The 18,531-nt window shown below is 42.9% G+C and overlaps 1 protein-coding gene across 2 annotated transcripts in view; it reads left to right on the forward strand.

Moving 5' to 3' along the window:
- Positions 1-18,531, forward strand: part of uba6 (ubiquitin like modifier activating enzyme 6) — a 57,739-nt gene that overhangs the window by 892 nt on the left and 38,316 nt on the right. For both annotated transcript variants that reach the window (XM_076992485.1, XM_076992486.1), the window contains exons 2-13: positions 113-199; positions 309-403; positions 500-528; positions 735-829; positions 1,331-1,442; positions 1,532-1,612; positions 1,817-1,939; positions 2,215-2,338; positions 2,429-2,532; positions 2,650-2,712; positions 2,794-2,870; positions 2,963-3,029. In XM_076992485.1, the coding sequence (XP_076848600.1) occupies positions 162-199; positions 309-403; positions 500-528; positions 735-829; positions 1,331-1,442; positions 1,532-1,612; positions 1,817-1,939; positions 2,215-2,338; positions 2,429-2,532; positions 2,650-2,712; positions 2,794-2,870; positions 2,963-3,029 (1,008 nt within the window). In that variant the 5' untranslated portion in view covers positions 113-161. The remainder of the gene's footprint in view (positions 1-112; positions 200-308; positions 404-499; positions 529-734; positions 830-1,330; positions 1,443-1,531; positions 1,613-1,816; positions 1,940-2,214; positions 2,339-2,428; positions 2,533-2,649; positions 2,713-2,793; positions 2,871-2,962; positions 3,030-18,531) is intronic.

An 18,531-nucleotide genomic window follows, 5' to 3' on the forward strand; every position in this document is an offset into this window, starting at 1 on the left:
CCTGAATTGATTTGACAGGCCAAAAGGGGCTGTGACCGGTTATAACCAAGCCATATGTTTATGTCTTTCTCAACTGTTTTCTCAAGTCTCAAGCCCATTTCACACTTTGTAGTCTGTAGAGTCTAGAGGCAAGACGGGTTGTCCCCTCTCCCCCACCCAACATGGCCGAATCCATGGAGATAGATGACTCACTGTACAGGTAATTATATTCTGGGTCTTGATCTGAGCCACGACGTCCAGGTGAACAAACCCGACTGTTTTCACACACAAGTGTCTGATGTGAAGTGACCCGTCGCCCTGTCTTGCAGTCGGCAGAGGTATGTTCTGGGAGACAGCGCCATGCATCGGATGGCCCAGTCCTCTGTGTTTCTGAGTGGAATGGGAGCACTGGGAGTGGAAATAGGTGGGTGATTGTGCACGAGAGCCTCGGCAAACACACATCACATGTCTGGAGCCAGGATGAGATTGTGAACTAAATTAAACATCTGCACTCTTGCAGCTAAGAACATTGTGCTGGCTGGAGTAAAGGTAAGAAGACGGGGTTTCCTGTCGGCCGTTACGTTTTCTTGTTCTGCTCAAGGCTGCCTCTTAGATAAGGTTCAAGGCCGTGATGTGCCGGCCAGTCATTAGAGCTGTTTTTTTATGCAGGGGTGTGTGTGTGTGTGTTCTGGATCATGTGCAATAAGTGTTTTAGTTTGTCACTTTCTGAAAGGTTGCAATGTGTGTGGATGTAGATGGTGACACTACATGATGACAGGCTGTGTGATGTCTGGGACCTCGGCACCAACTTCTTCATTCGAGAGGAGGACGTTCAGCGACAGAAGAGAAGGTGAAGCATTGTGCCGAGCCCATTGGCTTTGGGCCCAAGCCCTGCCCCCACAACCTGCCCCACCCCTGCCATGCCTCTGACCACGCCCCTGCCATGCCTCTGGCCCCGCCCCCCACCTGTGTTTGGGCTTGTCGAGCCACTGGTTCTGCAGGGTTCAGTCTCCCCTCTAGCCGAGCAGCAGTGGAGTATCACGTTCCAGTTCAGTGTGTGTCTCTGTTATTGAGAAAATAGTTTCAGCACTTCAGACCCTTTTGAATTTTTGAAAGATATCTTGCACATCTGCATTTCAGAATGGTACAACATGAACAATATTTTGTAATGTGTCCAAGTACATCGACGTACAGTTGGAAAGTGAGTGCAGGGCACATGTTCTCACGTGTGACGTGGTGTTCAAGGACCAGTCAGTGAAAACCGGTTCACGTGTCCATGTTCCAGAGTTGCAAAATGGAAAGCAGTCAGTTACTGGTCCTGGTGTTAACCTCCTGTCTGTCTCTCCCTCAGGGCGGAGGCTGTCCACCCTCGGGTGGCCGAGTTAAACCCGTATGTCCAGGTAAACTTGTCGACCGTCACCCTAGACGACAGCACTGACCTCAGCTTCCTTCTTCAGTATCAGGTGGGTTCTCAGTATATAGCAGATGTGAGATGAAAGTCCTGCTTTGGGTAATTTTCAGAAACCGAGGTGTGTGTGTGTGTGTTCCACAGTGTGTGGTGCTAACGGAGGCGAGGCTTAGCCTTCAGAAGCGTATCGATCATTTCTGCCACTCTCAGCATCCTCCAATCAAGGTACGGAAACAAACACACCCACAAACCCAGGCCACACCTCCACCTCCCAAACAACACGCCCCTAGACAGCAGCAGGGAGCGTGCCCACTGAGTACTCTGCTCATCTTCCAACCAGCCCAGCACTGCCTTGCCAGGGTGTAGTGATGTATAGTGAACAGTGTGAGTGTGTTTGCGTGTGTGAGACGCGGTGCTTTGTTCCGGCAGTTCGTGGCCTGTGACATGCCCGGCATGTGCGCACGAGTGTTTTGTGACTTCGGCGAGAGCTTTGAGGTGTGGGACCCGACGGGGGAGGAGCCTAAGGAGCTTTTCATTCAGAACATCACTCAGGTAACACACAAACACACACACTTTGCTGATGTGTTTCGGATATTGTGCACACGCGTCCTCCTGTGTCCATTGGATGTTGTCCCTAGCTTGAGACAATATTTAGTCTCAAATTAGTGAGAGTGCAATTCACAATGCCTTGAAAGCGCCACCTGTTGGCTAAATCGAGTATATAACTCGGGAGGGACTGACAGTGCTTAGATGTGTTGATGCCCCTGCTCTTGTTCTTGCTGCCATGCTGATCGTGGCCCCTGGCTACTGCCCCTTGTCTGGTCCAGGAAAACCCAGGGGTGGTGACGTGTCTGGACAATCGCATGCACGGCCTGCAGACGGGACAATGTGTGTGTTTCCGAGAGGTTAACGGCATGGTGGAGCTCAATGGCACCACGCACCAAATTACAGGTACACACACAAATTCTAAGCTGTGTTCCCAGTCCGCCTTTTCTGTTTTCTAATGTGTGTGTGTGTGTGTGTGTGTGTGTGTGTGTGCAGCTCTATCTCCCTACAGCTTTTCCATAGGCGACACATCTTCGTTCCAGCCGTATCTCCATGGTGGAATCGTGCGCACAGTCAGAGTCCCCAGAACCTTCCACTTCGTACGTGAACCCTTCCAACAGCATCACCTCCGCGCCAGGCTGTTCTCACTCACGTCAGCCTCAGTCTTCAACCTCAGAATCTCATTACCGTGTGTGTGTGTGTGTGTGTGTGTGTAGGAGACAATGGAGCAGCAGCTGCATGACCCTCAGCTTCTCATCCCAGACTTCAGCAAGCCTGAGGTCATTATCTCCCTCAGCCAGGCCATGAGCGTGAGTACAGCACCATGCAGCTCCCTTAAAAAAAACTCCATTTCCCATCAGGCACCGCTGCAGATCCACACAACCATAATCGCTCTGGACGTCTTCCAGGAGCAGCACGGCCACCTTCCCAGTACAGGGTAACGCACTCTTGACCCCTTCTCTGTCTCACCCTGTCTCGAGTCTCCCCTCCCCCTGCGTCTCACGCCTCTGTGTTTGTTGCTGTGTGCAGCTGTGTCCAAGACGCGGAGGACCTGCTGAAGCTCACTGAGGAGGTCGGCGAGACGCTCAAAACCAAAGTAAACGCCTCCTTCGTTTCACAGAGAATGTTTTTTAAACCACTTTCATTTAAAACCATTAAAAACTATTTTACCTTATTAAAGAGGTTGTTCCAGAGGTGGGGACTCGAGTCACATGACTTGAACTCGAGTCAGACTCGAGTCATTAATATTAAGACTTTTGACTTGACTTGAAAAAATATTCAGAGACTTAGACTTGACTTGGACTTTTACACCAATAACTTGGGACTTGAATTGGACTTGAACCTGTTTACTTGCAAAGACTTGATTTTTTAACCCCAAATCTAAATTTTAAAACGCATATTAATATTTATAAAGTGTGCCCCATTAATTTCATTTCCGTCCTTCTGATGCAGACCGGTCCTCTGCTTTTCCACACTCTGTACGTGTGTTTGTGCATGAGCTGCAGCACAACCAATCAAATGGGGGGTTGGCGAACGTAAATTTTTACCGGGCGGGGTGTAAAATGGACACAAATTAAGTATTATATCGCGATCGATCGATCGCCATTGGTTGGTGCCAGAGCGAACTAGTAACTCATTGAATCATAGATGTGGATCAGAGGTAAATAAACTAGATTTTTTTCCGGCGTGAGAAATCGGATGTGTGGCGTGAGAGCGTGTGAAGACGGTCAAATGTGTGTGTCTCACGCTCAATGCGTGAGGGTTGGCAACCCTGGGTTCTGTATCTGAACTCGGGGAAGAGAGCCTCTCTCTGTCACCATCATAATATCCAGTTCTATCTCAGCATGGATTGTGTATTTGAAGACGTCTACGTCGAGAAAAAAATATATTGACAAAAGTGGAGCGAGTTTTCAGCTATGGGGACATCATTCATCGTGCACAAATGACATACAGACTTTTGGCCAGCAAATGCAATGCAGAATAGTTTACTGAAATGTCTAAAGTTGCAGATTCCTGTTAATTGTTCAGTTCTTATATTTGTTTGTCTTGTGTCACTCACACATGGACACACATGTTCTCCAAGAAACCAGATAAGAGAAGAGAGGGAAAAATGCTGTTATGGTTCTTTGTATTGTACTGTGAAAATATCAGCACTTTTTATTTGAACATGGAGTTCTACTTATGACTTTTTCACAGAATATTTATTTCTGGAAAATTGTAGTTTAAAGTATGAATATTTTTGCAGCTAAGTTTAACAAATTGAACTGTGCAATAAAGAGGTGTAATTTTAATTTTTTTTTATACTTCATGTTTTCAGTTGCACATGTTTTATCAAGATTTGAGGAGAATACAGATTTAAAAAAGAATTTACAATTTAAATTTATTTACATTTAAAATATACCTGCAACATTGGTAAAAAAAAAAAAAAAAAAGACTCGAAAGGACTTGAAATTCCAAGTTTCAGACTTGGGACTTGACTTGACTGTTGCCTGTCTTGACTCGAGACTTGACTTGACTTGAGTGTCTTTGCTTGAGACTTGACTCGGGACTTGAGGTATAAAGACTTGGACTTACTTGAGACTTGCAAAACACTGACTTGGTCCCACCTCTGGGTTGTTCCCCCTAGGGCTGTCGCAATAATCGCAATATTGTAAATATAGCCGCAAGCGGCGATTGGCGGGTTCACACACAAATAGGCATATTTTGGCCTCAATAGGCAAAAGGAAGCCCAAAAGGTCCTTTAGACCTAAAAGTGAAAAGAAGCTGTTTGGGTTTGGCCAGTGTGTGCTCTACAGATAGAGTGTGATGACATCTGTGTGTGTCAGAAAGGGAGACACAGAAATAGCACATCTGGCTAGGGCTGCATCTATGTGAACAATATAGGAAGGCCTACATGTGCCCATACATGATTGGGCCTGTATATCACCAACAGAGAGAGATTGAGGGAGCCAGAGACTATGCTTTGTTAATTCACTCCTTGCACACCTTGCACGCCTAACATGACTGCCCGTGTATTCAAAGTATGAATGTAGTCTGCAAAGCCTGCCATAACATGACTGACATGACTGGCATGACTGACATAACTGATATGACTGAAATTACATCACTGGCATGATGAACAAAAGTAACATGACTGATATGACTGACATAACTGGAATGAGTGACATGACTGGCATGACTGTAATGACATGACTGATATGACTGACATGACTTATGTCTGACATGACTGGACTGACATGACTGATATGACTGGACTGACATGACTGATATGACTGGACTGACATGACTGACATGACTGTTATGACTGGACAGATATGCATACAAACTATACATACATTTAGGTAGAAGTGTGTGTGTGTGTGTGTGTGTGTGTGTGTGTGTGTGTGTGGTAGTGTATGTACTCAAACTATGACAACATATACTAATACATACATACATACATAAGTATACATAGAAACTATACATACATATAGGTATAAAGGTGTGTGTGTCTGTGTGTTTGTGTGAGAGAGAGACAAAAAAGAAGCCAAATATCAGTTTGTATGAGCATGTCTTAGTCACTGAGATATGGGTGGGTATGGCTAGGGAAGTGTCATTGTGAATGCTATAGGAAGGCCTGCTTGCGCCTGTATGTGTGTGTGCCTGGTTAATAGACACAGAGAGATCTAGGTAGCCAGAGCAATGTTTACTTAGGGCACAGAGATGGGAGGGGGAATGTGGGTGAGAGTGTGAGAGAGACTGAGTGTGTGAGTTTCAGCTTGCGTGCGTGTGAGAAGGAGAAGGTGACAGAGGGACTTTACATGCATTTTTATGCATTGTATATAATACTGCACTGTAGAGCCATACGATAACCGATTTAGAAGAAACTTGACAAATTTGTTCAGGATGGGATTCTGAATGGGCTTGTGCATTTTGGTCAGAATTGGATAAAATATGAAAGAGCTTTAAGAATATGAATATTGTATGTATCGATGCTGTCCATTAAAAAAATATTTAGCAGGTATAAGTGTCCTCAAATCCAAAATCTTTGGATTGTTTTTTGATTTCACACTCTGTAGAGTATTATAAGACTTTGCTTGACATGATAGTATGAAAATCCTAGGAGCAGTATGAAAAGTGATGATTTCAAACTATTAATAACTGTAAATAAACTGTGCATTTTTTAATAGGACATGTAATGGGAAAGTTGTTCGCATTACTGCAAGGAATCAAAAGAGTCCAATTGCATGTTCCCAAGTGGAATTATGTAGGGGATATACTTGCTTTTTTTGCAATAGCGCCCCCCAGTGGCCAATCGACACCCGGCTGGATTATGTCATAGGGGGTGTGCACTTGTCCACACCCAAGATGTTTCGTGCAAATCGACCAATGGTAAGCCTGTCAAACGCGTGCCGATCACTGATTGGCCGATTACGTCAGCCATTTTGGAAGTATGGCATGTCTGCTTTAGGACCTGGTTCCCAGAGGCCCATAGATGATGTCTGCCAAGTTTCATGTGGATCAGCCAATCTGAGTGCATGGGGCAAATTTTTGCATGTTATACCGCCCCCTAGCAGGTGAGGTATGGCAACCTCTGCGAGCTGCCCCAGACCCTCACAGGGAAGCTGTCTGTGAAGTGCCATCTCATTACATGCAAGTTTTCTTAAGTTAGAGCTCCATATGCGCAAAATTTACTATTGAATTTACGCCCCCTCATTTGATTGGCTTATACTGACTAGGTAGTGAAGAAATTAGCATTTTTGTTGGATACATTTTAAAGTTCAGACTCTTCTGAACGTTTTGATACCACATATGTGCATGTATGTGAAAAATCCAGGGACTAGTTCGCGCTCAAAGATGTGTGTGATTTTGCACATTATGCAAATTAACTCGAAATCTAAGTGGGCGGAGCTAAAGGGTCCTAGAGGCTTTTTTGTTTGGTTTGAGCCAAGGAATCCATCAGAAGTGGAATTTCGTTTCTATGACCTACGGTGTAGGAGATATGGACCAAAACGCAAAATGCTGCGCTATAGCGCCACCATCAGGCCAATGTGGGTCATTGTCTGGGTTTCCCTCATTGCACCTCTGGTGCACCTGTCTGACAAGTTTGGTGTTTCTGGGCCTTATGGTCTAGGCTGCAGTATGCGTTTTACAGCCTGAAAAATAATAATAATAAGAAGAAATATAGCCGCAAGCGGCGATTGGCGGGTTCACACACAAATAGGCATATTTTGGCCTCAATAGGCAAAAGGAAGCCCAAAAGGTCCTTTAGACCTAAAAGTGAAAAGAAGCTGTTTGGGTTTGGCCAGTGTGTGCTCTACAGATAGTGTGTGATGACATCTGCGTGTGTCAGAAAGGGAGACACAGAAATAGCACATCTGGCTAGGGCTGCATCTATGTGAACAGTATAGGAAGGCCTGAATGTGTCTATACATGATTGGGCCTGTATATTACAGAGAGAGAGAGATTGAGGGTGCCAGAGACTATGCTTTGTTAATTCACTCCTTGCACACCTTGCACACCTAACATGACTGCCCGTGTATTCAAAGTATGAATGTAGTCTGCAAAGCCTGCCATAACATGACTGACATGACTGGCATGACTGACATAACTGATATGACTGGCATGACTGAAATGACATCACTGGCATGATGAACAAAAGTAATATGACTGATATGACTGACATAACTGGAATGAGTGACATGACTGGCATCACTGTAATGACATGACTGATAAGACTGACATGACTTATGTCTGACATGACTGGACTGACATGACTGATATGACTGGACTGAAATGACTGACATGACTGGACTGACATGACTGTTATGACTGGACAGATATGCATACAAACTATACATACATTTAGGTAGAAGTGTGTGTGTGTGTGTGGTAGTGTATGTACTCAAACTATGACAACATATACTAATACATACATACATAAGTATACTTAGGGCACAGAGATGGGAGGGGGAATGTGGGTGAGAGTGTGAGAGAGACTGAGAGTGTGAGTTTCAGCTTGCGTGCGTGTGAGAAGGAGAAGGTGACAGAGGGACTTTACATGCATTTTTATGCATTGTATATAATGCTGCACTGTAGAGCCATACGATAACCGATTTAGATGAAACTTGACAAATTTGTTCAGGATGGGATTCTGAATGGGCTTGTGCATTTTGGTCAGAATTGGATAAAATATGAAAGAGCTTTAAGAATATGAATATTATATGTATTGACGCTGTCCATTAAAAAAATATTTAGCAGGTATAAGTGTCCTCAAATCCAAAATCTTTGGATTGTTTTTTGATTTCACACTCTGTAGAGTATTATAAGACTTTGCTTGACATGATAGTATGAAAATCCTAGGAGCAGTATGAAAAGTGATGATTTCAAACTATTATTAACTGTAAATAAACTGTGCATTTTTTAATAGGACATGTAATGGGAAAGTTGTTCGCACTACTGCAAGGAATCAAAAGAGTCCAATTGCATGTTCCCAAGTGGAATTATGTAGGGGATATACTCGCTTTTTTTGCAATAGCGCCCCCCAGTGGCCAATCGACACCCGGCTGGATTATGTCATAGGGGGCGTGCACTTGTACACACCCAAGAGGTTTTGTGCAGATCGACCAATGGTAAGCCTGTCAAACGCGTGCCAATCACTGATTGGCCGATTACGTCAGCCATTTTGGAAGTATGGCATGTCTGCTTTAGGACCTGGTTCCCAGAGGCCCATAGATGATGTCTGCCAAGTTTCATGTGGATCGGCCAATCTGAGTGCATGGGGCAAATTTTTGCATGTTATAGCGCCCCCTAGCAGGTGAGGTATGGCAACCTCTGCGAGCTGCCCCAGACCCTCACAGGGAAGCTGTCTGTGAAGTGCCATCTCATTACATGCAAGTTTTCTTAAGTTAGAGCTCCATATGTGCAAAATTTACTATTGAATTTACGCCACCTCATTTGATTGGCTTATACTGACTAGGTAGTGAAGAAATTAGCATTTTTGTTGGATACATTTTAAAGTTCAGACTCTTCTGAACGTTTTGATACCACATATGTGCATGTATGTGAAAAATCCAGGGACTAGTTCGCGCTCAAAGATGTGTGTGATTTTGCACATTATGCAAATTAACTCGAAATCTAAGTGGGCGGAGCTTAATGGTTGTATATTAATTGTCCTATTGAATTTAGTCAAGGAATGTATAGGAACTGGAATTTTGGTTCTAGGACCTACGGTGTAGGAGATATGGACAAAAAGTCAATGTGGTCTGCTATAGCGCCACCATCAGGCCAATTTGGGTCCCTGTATGGGAATCTGGTCCTTGGAGTTAACTGAACCTTTTTGCCAAGTTTGGGGTTTCTAGGCATTACGGTCTAGGCTGCACAATGTGTTTTAGGTCAAAAAATGGGACAAAGAATAAGAAAAATAAGAAAAATACCAGCAATTACAATAGGGTTCCCACACTATGTGTGTGTGAACCCTAAATATAGCCGCAAGCGGCGATTGGCGGGTTCACACACAAATAGGCATATTTTGGCCTCAATAGGCAAAAGGAAGCCCAAACGGTCCTTTAGACCTAAAAGTGAAAAGAAGCTGTTTGGGTTTGGCCAGTGTGTGCTCTACAGATAGTGTGTGATGACATCTGCGTGTGTCAGAAAGGGAGACACAGAAATAGCACATCTGGCTAGGGCTGCATCTATGTGAACAATATAGGAAGGCCTATATTGTGTCTATACATGATTGGGCCTGTATATTACAGACAGAGAGAGATTGAGGGTGCCAGAGACTATGCTTTGTTAATTCACTCCTTGCACACCTTGCACGCCTAACATGACTGCCCGTGTATTCAAAGTATGAATGTAGTCTGCAAAGCCTGGCATTACATGACTGACATGACTGGCATGACTGACATAACTGATATGACTGAAATGACATCACTGGCATGATGAACAAAAGTAATATGACTGATATGACTGACATAACTGGAATGAGTGACATGACTGGCATGACTGTAATGACATGACTGATATGACTGACATGACTTATGTCTGACATGACTGGACTGACATGACTGATATGACTGGACTGAAATGACTGACATGACTGGACTGACATGACTGTTATGACTGGACAGATATGCATACAAACTATACATACATTTAGGTAGAAGTGTGTGTGTGTGTGTGTGTGTGTGTGTGTGGTAGTGTATGTACTGAAACTATGACAACATATACTAATACATACATACATAAGTATACATAGAAACTATACATACATATAGGTATAAAGGTGTGTGTGTCTGTGTGTTTGTGTGAGAGAGAGAGACAAAAAAGAAGCCAAATATCAGTTTGTATGAGCATGTGTTAGTCACTGAGATATGGGTGGGTATGGCTAGGGAAGTGTCATTGTGAATGCTATAGGAAGGCCTGCTTGTGCCTGTATGTGTGTGTGCCTGGTTAATAGACACAGAGAGATCTAGGTAGCCAGAGCAATGTTTACTTAGGGCACAGAGATGGGAGGGGGAATGTGGGTGAGAGTGTGAGAGAGACTGAGAGTGTGAGTTTCAGCTTGCGTGCGTGTGAGAAGGAGAAGGTGACAGAGGGACTTTACATGCATTCTTATGCATTGTATATAATACTGCACTGTAGAGCCATACGATAACCGATTTAGATGAAACTTGACAAATTTGTTCAGGATGGGATTCTGAATGGGCTTGTGCATTTTGGTCAGAATTGGGTAAAATATGAAAGAGCTTTAAGAATATGAATATTATATGTATCGATGCTGTCCATTAAAAAAATATTTAGCAGGTATAAGTGTCCTCAAATTCAAAATCTTTGGATTGTTTTTTGATTTCACACTCTGTAGAGTATTATAAGACTTTGCTTGACATGATAGTATGAAAATCCTAGGAGGAGTATGAAAAATGATGATTTCAAACTATTATTAACTGTAAATAAACTGTGCATTTTTTAATAGGACATGTAATGGGAAAGTTGTTCGCACTACTGCAAGGAATCAAAAGAGTCCAATTGCATGTTCCCAAGTGGAATTATGTAGGGGATACACTTGCTTTTTTTGCAATAGCGCCCCCCAGTGGCCAATCGACACCCGGCTGGATTATGTCATAGGGGGCGTGCACTTGTCCACACCCAAGAGGTTTCGTGCAGATCGACCAATGGTAAGCCTGTCAAACGCGTGCCGATCACTGATTGGCCGATTACGTCAGCCATTTTGGAAGTATGGCATGTCTGCTTTAGGACCTGGTTTCCAGAGGCCCATAGATGATGTCTGTCAAGTTTCATGTGGATCGGCCAATCTGAGTGCATGGGGCAAATTTTTGCATGTTATAGCGCCCCCTAGCAGGTGAGGTATGGCAACCACTGCGAGCTGCCCCAGACCCTCACACGGAAGCTGTCTGTGAAGTGCCATCTCATTACATGCAAGTTTTCTTAAGTTAGAGTTCCATATGTGCAAAATTTACTATTGAATTTACGCCCCCTCATTTGATTGGCTTATACTGACTAGGTAGTGAAGAAATTAGCATTTTTGTTGGATACATTTTAAAGTTCAGACTCTTCTGAACGTTTTGATACCACATATGTGCACGTATGTGAAAAATCCAGGGACTAGTTCGCGCTCAAAGATGTGTGTGATTTTGCACATTATGCAAATTAACTCGAAATCTAAGTGGGCGGAGCTTAATGGTTGTATATTAATTGTCCTATTGAATTTAGTCAAGGAATGCATAGGAACTGGAATTTTGGTTCTAGGACCTACGGTGTAGGAGATATGGACAAAAAGTCAATATGGTCTGCTATAGCGCCACCATCAGGCCAATTTGGGGTCCCTGTATGGGAATCTGGTCCTTGGAGGTAACTGAACCTTTTTGCCAAGATTGGGTTTTCTAGGCATTACGGTCCAGGCTGCACGATGCATTTTATGTCAAAAAATGGGCAAAAGAATAAGAAAAATAAGAAAAATACCAGCAATTACAATAGGGTTCCCACACTATGTGTGTGTGAACCCTAAATATAGCCGCAAGCGGCGATTGGCGGGTTCACACACAAATAGGCATATTTTGGCCTCAATAGGCAAAAGGAAGCCCAAACGGTCCTTTAGACCTAAAAGTGAAAAGAAGCTGTTTGGGTTTGGCCAGTGTGTGCTCTACAGATAGTGTGTGATGACATCTGCGTGTGTCAGAAAGGGAGACACAGAAATAGCACATCTGGCTAGGGCTGCATCTATGTGAACAATATAGGAAGGCCTATATTGTGTCTATACATGATTGGGCCTGTATATTACAGACAGAGAGAGATTGAGGGTGCCAGAGACTATGCTTTGTTAATTCACTCCTTGCACACCTTGCACGCCTAACATGACTGCCCGTGTATTCAAAGTATGAATGTAGTCTGCAAAGCCTGGCATTACATGACTGACATGACTGGCATGACTGACATAACTGATATGACTGAAATGACATCACTGGCATGATGAACAAAAGTAATATGACTGATATGACTGACATAACTGGAATGAGTGACATGACTGGCATGACTGTAATGACATGACTGATATGACTGACATGACTTATGTCTGACATGACTGGACTGACATGACTGATATGACTGGACTGAAATGACTGACATGACTGTTATGACTGGACAGATATGCATACAAACTATACATACATTTAGGTAGAAGTGTGTGTGTGTGTGTGTGTGTGTGTGTGTGTGTGTGGTAGTGTATGTACTGAAACTATGACAACATATACTAATACATACATACATAAGTATACATAGAAACTATACATACATATAGGTATAAAGGTGTGTGTGTCTGTGTGTTTGTGTGAGAGAGAGAGACAAAAAAGAAGCCAAATATCAGTTTGTATGAGCATGTGTTAGTCACTGAGATATGGGTGGGTATGGCTAGGGAAGTGTCATTGTGAATGCTATAGGAAGGCCTGCTTGTGCCTGTATGTGTGTGTGCCTGGTTAATAGACACAGAGAGATCTAGGTAGCCAGAGCAATGTTTACTTAGGGCACAGAGATGGGAGGGGGAATGTGGGTGAGAGTGTGAGAGAGACTGAGAGTGTGAGTTTCAGCTTGCGTGCGTGTGAGAAGGAGAAGGTGACAGAGGGACTTTACATGCATTCTTATGCATTGTATATAATACTGCACTGTAGAGCCATACGATAACCGATTTAGATGAAACTTGACAAATTTGTTCAGGATGGGATTCTGAATGGGCTTGTGCATTTTGGTCAGAATTGGGTAAAATATGAAAGAGCTTTAAGAATATGAATATTATATGTATCGATGCTGTCCATTAAAAAAATATTTAGCAGGTATAAGTGTCCTCAAATCCAAACTCTTTGGATTGTTTTTTGATTTCACACTCTGTAGAGTATTATAAGACTTTGCTTGACATGATAGTATGAAAATCCTAGGAGGAGTATGAAAAATGATGATTTCAAACTATTATTAACTGTAAATAAACTGTGCATTTTTTAATAGGACATGTAATGGGAAAGTTGTTCGCACTACTGCAAGGAATCAAAAGAGTCCAATTGCATGTTCCCAAGTGGAATTATGTAGGGGATACACTTGCTTTTTTTGCAATAGCGCCCCCCAGTGGCCAATCGACACCCGGCTGGATTATGTCATAGGGGGCGTGCACTTGTCCACACCCAAGAGGTTTCGTGCAGATCGACCAATGGTAAGCCTGTCAAACGCGTGCCGATCACTGATTGGCCGATTACGTCAGCCATTTTGGAAGTATGGCATGTCTGCTTTAGGACCTGGTTTCCAGAGGCCCATAGATGATGTCTGTCAAGTTTCATGTGAATCGGCCAATCTGAGTGCATGGGGCAAATTTTTGCATGTTATAGCGCCCCCTAGCAGGTGAGGTATGGCAACCTCTGCGAGCTGCCCCAGACCCTCACACGGAAGCTGTCTGTGAAGTGCCATCTCATTACATGCAAGTTTTCTTAAGTTTGAGCTCCATATGTGCAAAATTTACTATTGAATTTACGCCCCTTCATTTGATTGGCTTATACTGACTAGGTAGTGAAGAAATTAGCATTTTTGTTGGATACATTTTAAAGTTCAGACTCTTCTGAACGTTTTGATACCACATATGTGCATGTCTGTGAAAAATCCAGGGACTAGTTTGCGCTCAAAGATGTGTGTGATTTTGCACATTATGCAAATTAACTCGAAATCTAAGTGGGCGGAGCTTAATGGTTGTATATTAATTGTCCTATTGAATTTAGTCAAGGAATGCATAGGAACTGGAATTTTGGTTCTAGGACCTACGGTGTAGGAGATATGGACAAAAAGTCAATATGCTCTGCTATAGCGCCACCATCAGGCCAATTTGGGTCCCTGTATGGGAATCTGGTCCTTGGAGTTAACTGAACCTTTTTGCCAAGATTGGGTTTTCTAGGCATTACGGTCTAGGCTGCACGATGCATTTTATGTCAAAAAATGGGCAAAAGAATAAGAAGAAATATAGCCGCAAGCGGCGATTGGCGGGTTCACACACCAATAGGCATTTTGGCCTCAATAGGCAAAAGGAAGCCCAAAAGGTCCTTTAGACCTAAAAGTGAAAAGAAGCTGTTTGGGTTTGGCCAGTGTGTGCTCTACAGATAGTGTGATGACATCTGCGTGTGTCAGAAAGGGAGACACAAAAATAGCACATCTGGCTAGGGCTGCATCTATGTGAACAGTATAGGAAGGCCTGTACTTGTCTATACATGATTGGGCCTGTATATTACTGACAGAAAGAGATTGAGGGAGCCAGAGACTATGTTTTGTTATTTCACTCCTTGTACACCTAGCACGCCTAACATGACTGCCCGTGTATTCAATGTATGAATGTAGTCTGCAAAGCCTGGCATTACATGACTGACATGACTGGCATGACTGACATAACTGGCATGACTGTAATGATTTGATGATTTGACTGACATGACGGATATGACTGGACTGAAATGACTGATATGACTGGACTGAAATGACTGGCATGACTGACATGACTGATGTAACTGACATGACTGGCATTTCTGATATGACTGACATCACTGGCATGACTGACATATACTATACATATACTATAGATATGCATACAAACTATACATACATTTAGGTAGAAGTGTGTGTGTGTGTGTGTGGTAGTGTATGTACTCAAACTATGACAACATATACTAATACATACATACATAAGTATACATAGAAACTACATACATATAGGTATAAAGGTGTGTGTGTCTGTGTGTTTGTGTGAGAGAGAGACAAAAAAGAAGCCAAATATCAGTTTGTATGAGCATGTGTTAGTCACTGAGATATGGGTGGGTATGGCTAGGGAAGTGTCATTGTGAATGCTATAGGAAGGCCTGCTTGCGCCTGTATGTGTGTGTGCCTGGTTAATAGACACAGAGAGATCTAGGTAGCCAGAGCAATGTTTACTTAGGGCACTGAGATGGGAGGGGGAATGTGGGTGAGAGTGTGAGAGAGACTGAGTGTGTGAGTTTCAGGCTGCGTGCGTGTGAGAAGGAGAAGGTGACAGAGGGACTTCACATGCATTTTTATGCATTGTATATAATACTGCACTGTAGAGCCATACGATAACCGATTTAGATGAAACTTGACAAATTTGTTCAAGATGGGATTCTGAATGTGCTTGTGCATTTTGGTCAGAATTGGATAAAATATGAAAGAGCTTCAAGAATATGAATATTATATGTATCGATGCTGTCTATTAAAAAAATATTTAGCAGGTATAAGTGTCCTAAAATCCAAAATCTTTGGATTGTTTTTTGATTTCACACTCTGTAGAGTATTATAAGGCTTTGCTTGACATGATAGTATGAAAATCCTAGGAGGAGTATGAAAAGTGATGATTTCAAACTATTATTAACTGTAAATAAACTGTGCATTTTTTAATAGGACATGTAATGGGAAAGTTGTTTGCACTACTGCAAGGAATCAAAAGAGTGCAATTGCATGTTCCCAAGTGGAATTATGTAGGGGATATACTTGCTTTTTTTGCAATAGCGCCCCCCAGTGGCCAATCGACACCCGGCTGGATTATGTCATAGGGGGCGTGCACTTGTCCACACCCAAGAGATTTCGTGCAGATCGACCCATGGTAAGCCTGTCAAACGCGTGCCGATCACTGATTGGCCGATTACGTCAGCCATTTTGGAAGTATGGCGTGTCTGCTTTAGGACCTGGTTCCCAGAGGCCCATAGATGATGTTTGCCAAGTTTCATGTGGATCGGCCAATCTGAGTGCATGGGGCAAATTTTTGCATGTTATAGCGCCCCCTAGCAGGTGAGGTATGGCAACCTCTGCGAGCTGCCCCAGACCCTCACAGGGAAGCTGTCTGTGAAGTGCCATCTCATTACATGCAAGTTTTCTTAAGTTAGAGCTCCATATGTGCAAAATTTACTATTGAATTTACGCCCCCTCATTTGATTGGCTTATACTGACTAGGTAGTGAAGAAATTAGCATTTTTGTTGGATACGTTTTAAAGTTCAGACTCTTCTGAACGTTTTGATACCACATATGTGCATGTATGTGAAAAATCCAGGGACTAGTTCGCGCTCAAAGATGTGTGTGATTTTGCACATTATGCAAATTAACTCGAAATCTAAGTGGGCGGAGCTAAAGGGTCCTAGAGGCTTTTTTGTTTGGTTTGAGCCAAGGAATCCATCAGAAGTGGAATTTCGTTTCTATGACCTACGGTGTAGGAGATATGGACCAAAACGCAAAATGCTGCGCTATAGCGCCACCATCAGGCCAATGTGGGTCATTGTCTGGGTTTCCCTCATTGCACCTCTGGTGCACCTGTCTGACAAGTTTGGTGTTTCTGGGCCTTACGGTCTAGGCTGCAGTATGCGTTTTACAGCCTGAAAAATAATAATAATAAGAAGAAAAACTCGAGCAATTACAATAGGGTTCCCACACTATGTGTGTGAACCCTAAAAATAAGAAAAATACCAGCAATTACAATAGGGTTCCCACACTGTGTGTGTGAACCCTAAAAACTCGAGCAATTACAATAGGGTTCCCACACTATGTGTGTGAACCCTAATAATGCGATATCCACCTGCCAACCGCAGGGAATTCCAAGCAACCGTCACACCGCGATGTTCGTGTTTTCTTTTTTTCCACAAGGTTCTTCTTGATTTACACGTAAGCCACTTCGCTGCGTGTGCGGTAGATGTTAATTAGGGTTCACACACACATAGTGTGGGAACCCTATTGTAATTGTTAGGATTTTTCTTTCTTATTCTTTGTCCCATTTTTTGACCTAAAACGCATTGTGCAGCCTAGACCGTAATGCCTAGAAACCCCAAACTTGGCAAAAAGGTTCAGTTAACTCCAAGGACCAGATTCCCATACAGGGACCCAAATTGGCCTGATGGTGGCGCTATAGCAGACCACATTGACTTTTTGTCCATATCTCCTACACCGTAGGTCCTAGAACCAAAATTCCAGTTTCTATACATTCCTTGACTAAATTCAATAGGACAATTAATATACAACCATTAAGCTCCGCCCACTTAGATTTCGAGTTAATTTGCATAATGTGCAAAATCACACACATTTTTGAGCGCGAACTAGTCCCTGGATTTTTCACATACATGCACATATGTGGTATCAAAACGTTCAGAAGAGTCTGAACTTTAAAATGTATCCAACAAAAATGCTAATTTCTTCACTACCTAGTCAGTATAAGCCAATCAAATGAGGGGGCGTAAATTCAATAGTAAATTTTGCGCATATGGAGCTCTAACTTAAGAAAACTTGCATGTAATGAGATGGCACTTCACAGACAGCTTCCCTGTGAGGGTCTGGGGCAGCTCGCAGAGGTTGCCATACCTCACCTGCTAGGGGGCGCTATAACATGCAAAAATTTGCCTCATGCACTCAGATTGGCCGATCCACATGAAACTTGACAGACATCATCTATGGGCCTCTGGAAACCAGGTCCTAAAGCAGACATACCATACTTCCAAAATGGCTGACGTAATCGGCCAATCAGTGATTGGCACGCGTTTGACAGGCTTACCATTGGTCGATCTGCACGAAACCTCTTGGGTGTGGACAAGTGCACGCCCCCCATGACATAATCCAGCCGGGTGTCAATTGGCCACTGGGGGGCGCTATTGCAAAAAAAGCAAGTATATCCCCTACATAATTCCACTTGGGAACATGCAATTGGACTCTTTTGATTCCTTGCAGTAGTGCGAACAACTTTCGCATGACATGTCCTATTAAAAAATGCACAGTTTATTTACAGTTAATAATAGTTTGAAATCATCACTTTTCATACTGCTCCTAGGATTTTCATGCTATCATGTCAAGCAAAGTCTTATAATACTCTACAGAGTGTGAAATCAAAAAACAATCCAAAGATTTTGGATTTGAGGACACTTATACCTGCTAAATATTTTTTTAATGGACAGCATCGATACATATAATATTCATATTCTTAAAGCTCTTTCATATTTTATCCAATTCTGACCAAAATGCACAAGCCCATTCAGAATCCCATCCTGAACAAATTTGTCAAATTTCATCTAAATCGGTTATCGTATGGCTCTAC

The sequence above is a fragment of the Brachyhypopomus gauderio genome, unplaced genomic scaffold (assembly GCF_052324685.1).
Source record: "Brachyhypopomus gauderio isolate BG-103 unplaced genomic scaffold, BGAUD_0.2 sc94, whole genome shotgun sequence".
NCBI classification, from domain to species: domain Eukaryota; kingdom Metazoa; phylum Chordata; class Actinopteri; order Gymnotiformes; family Hypopomidae; genus Brachyhypopomus; species Brachyhypopomus gauderio.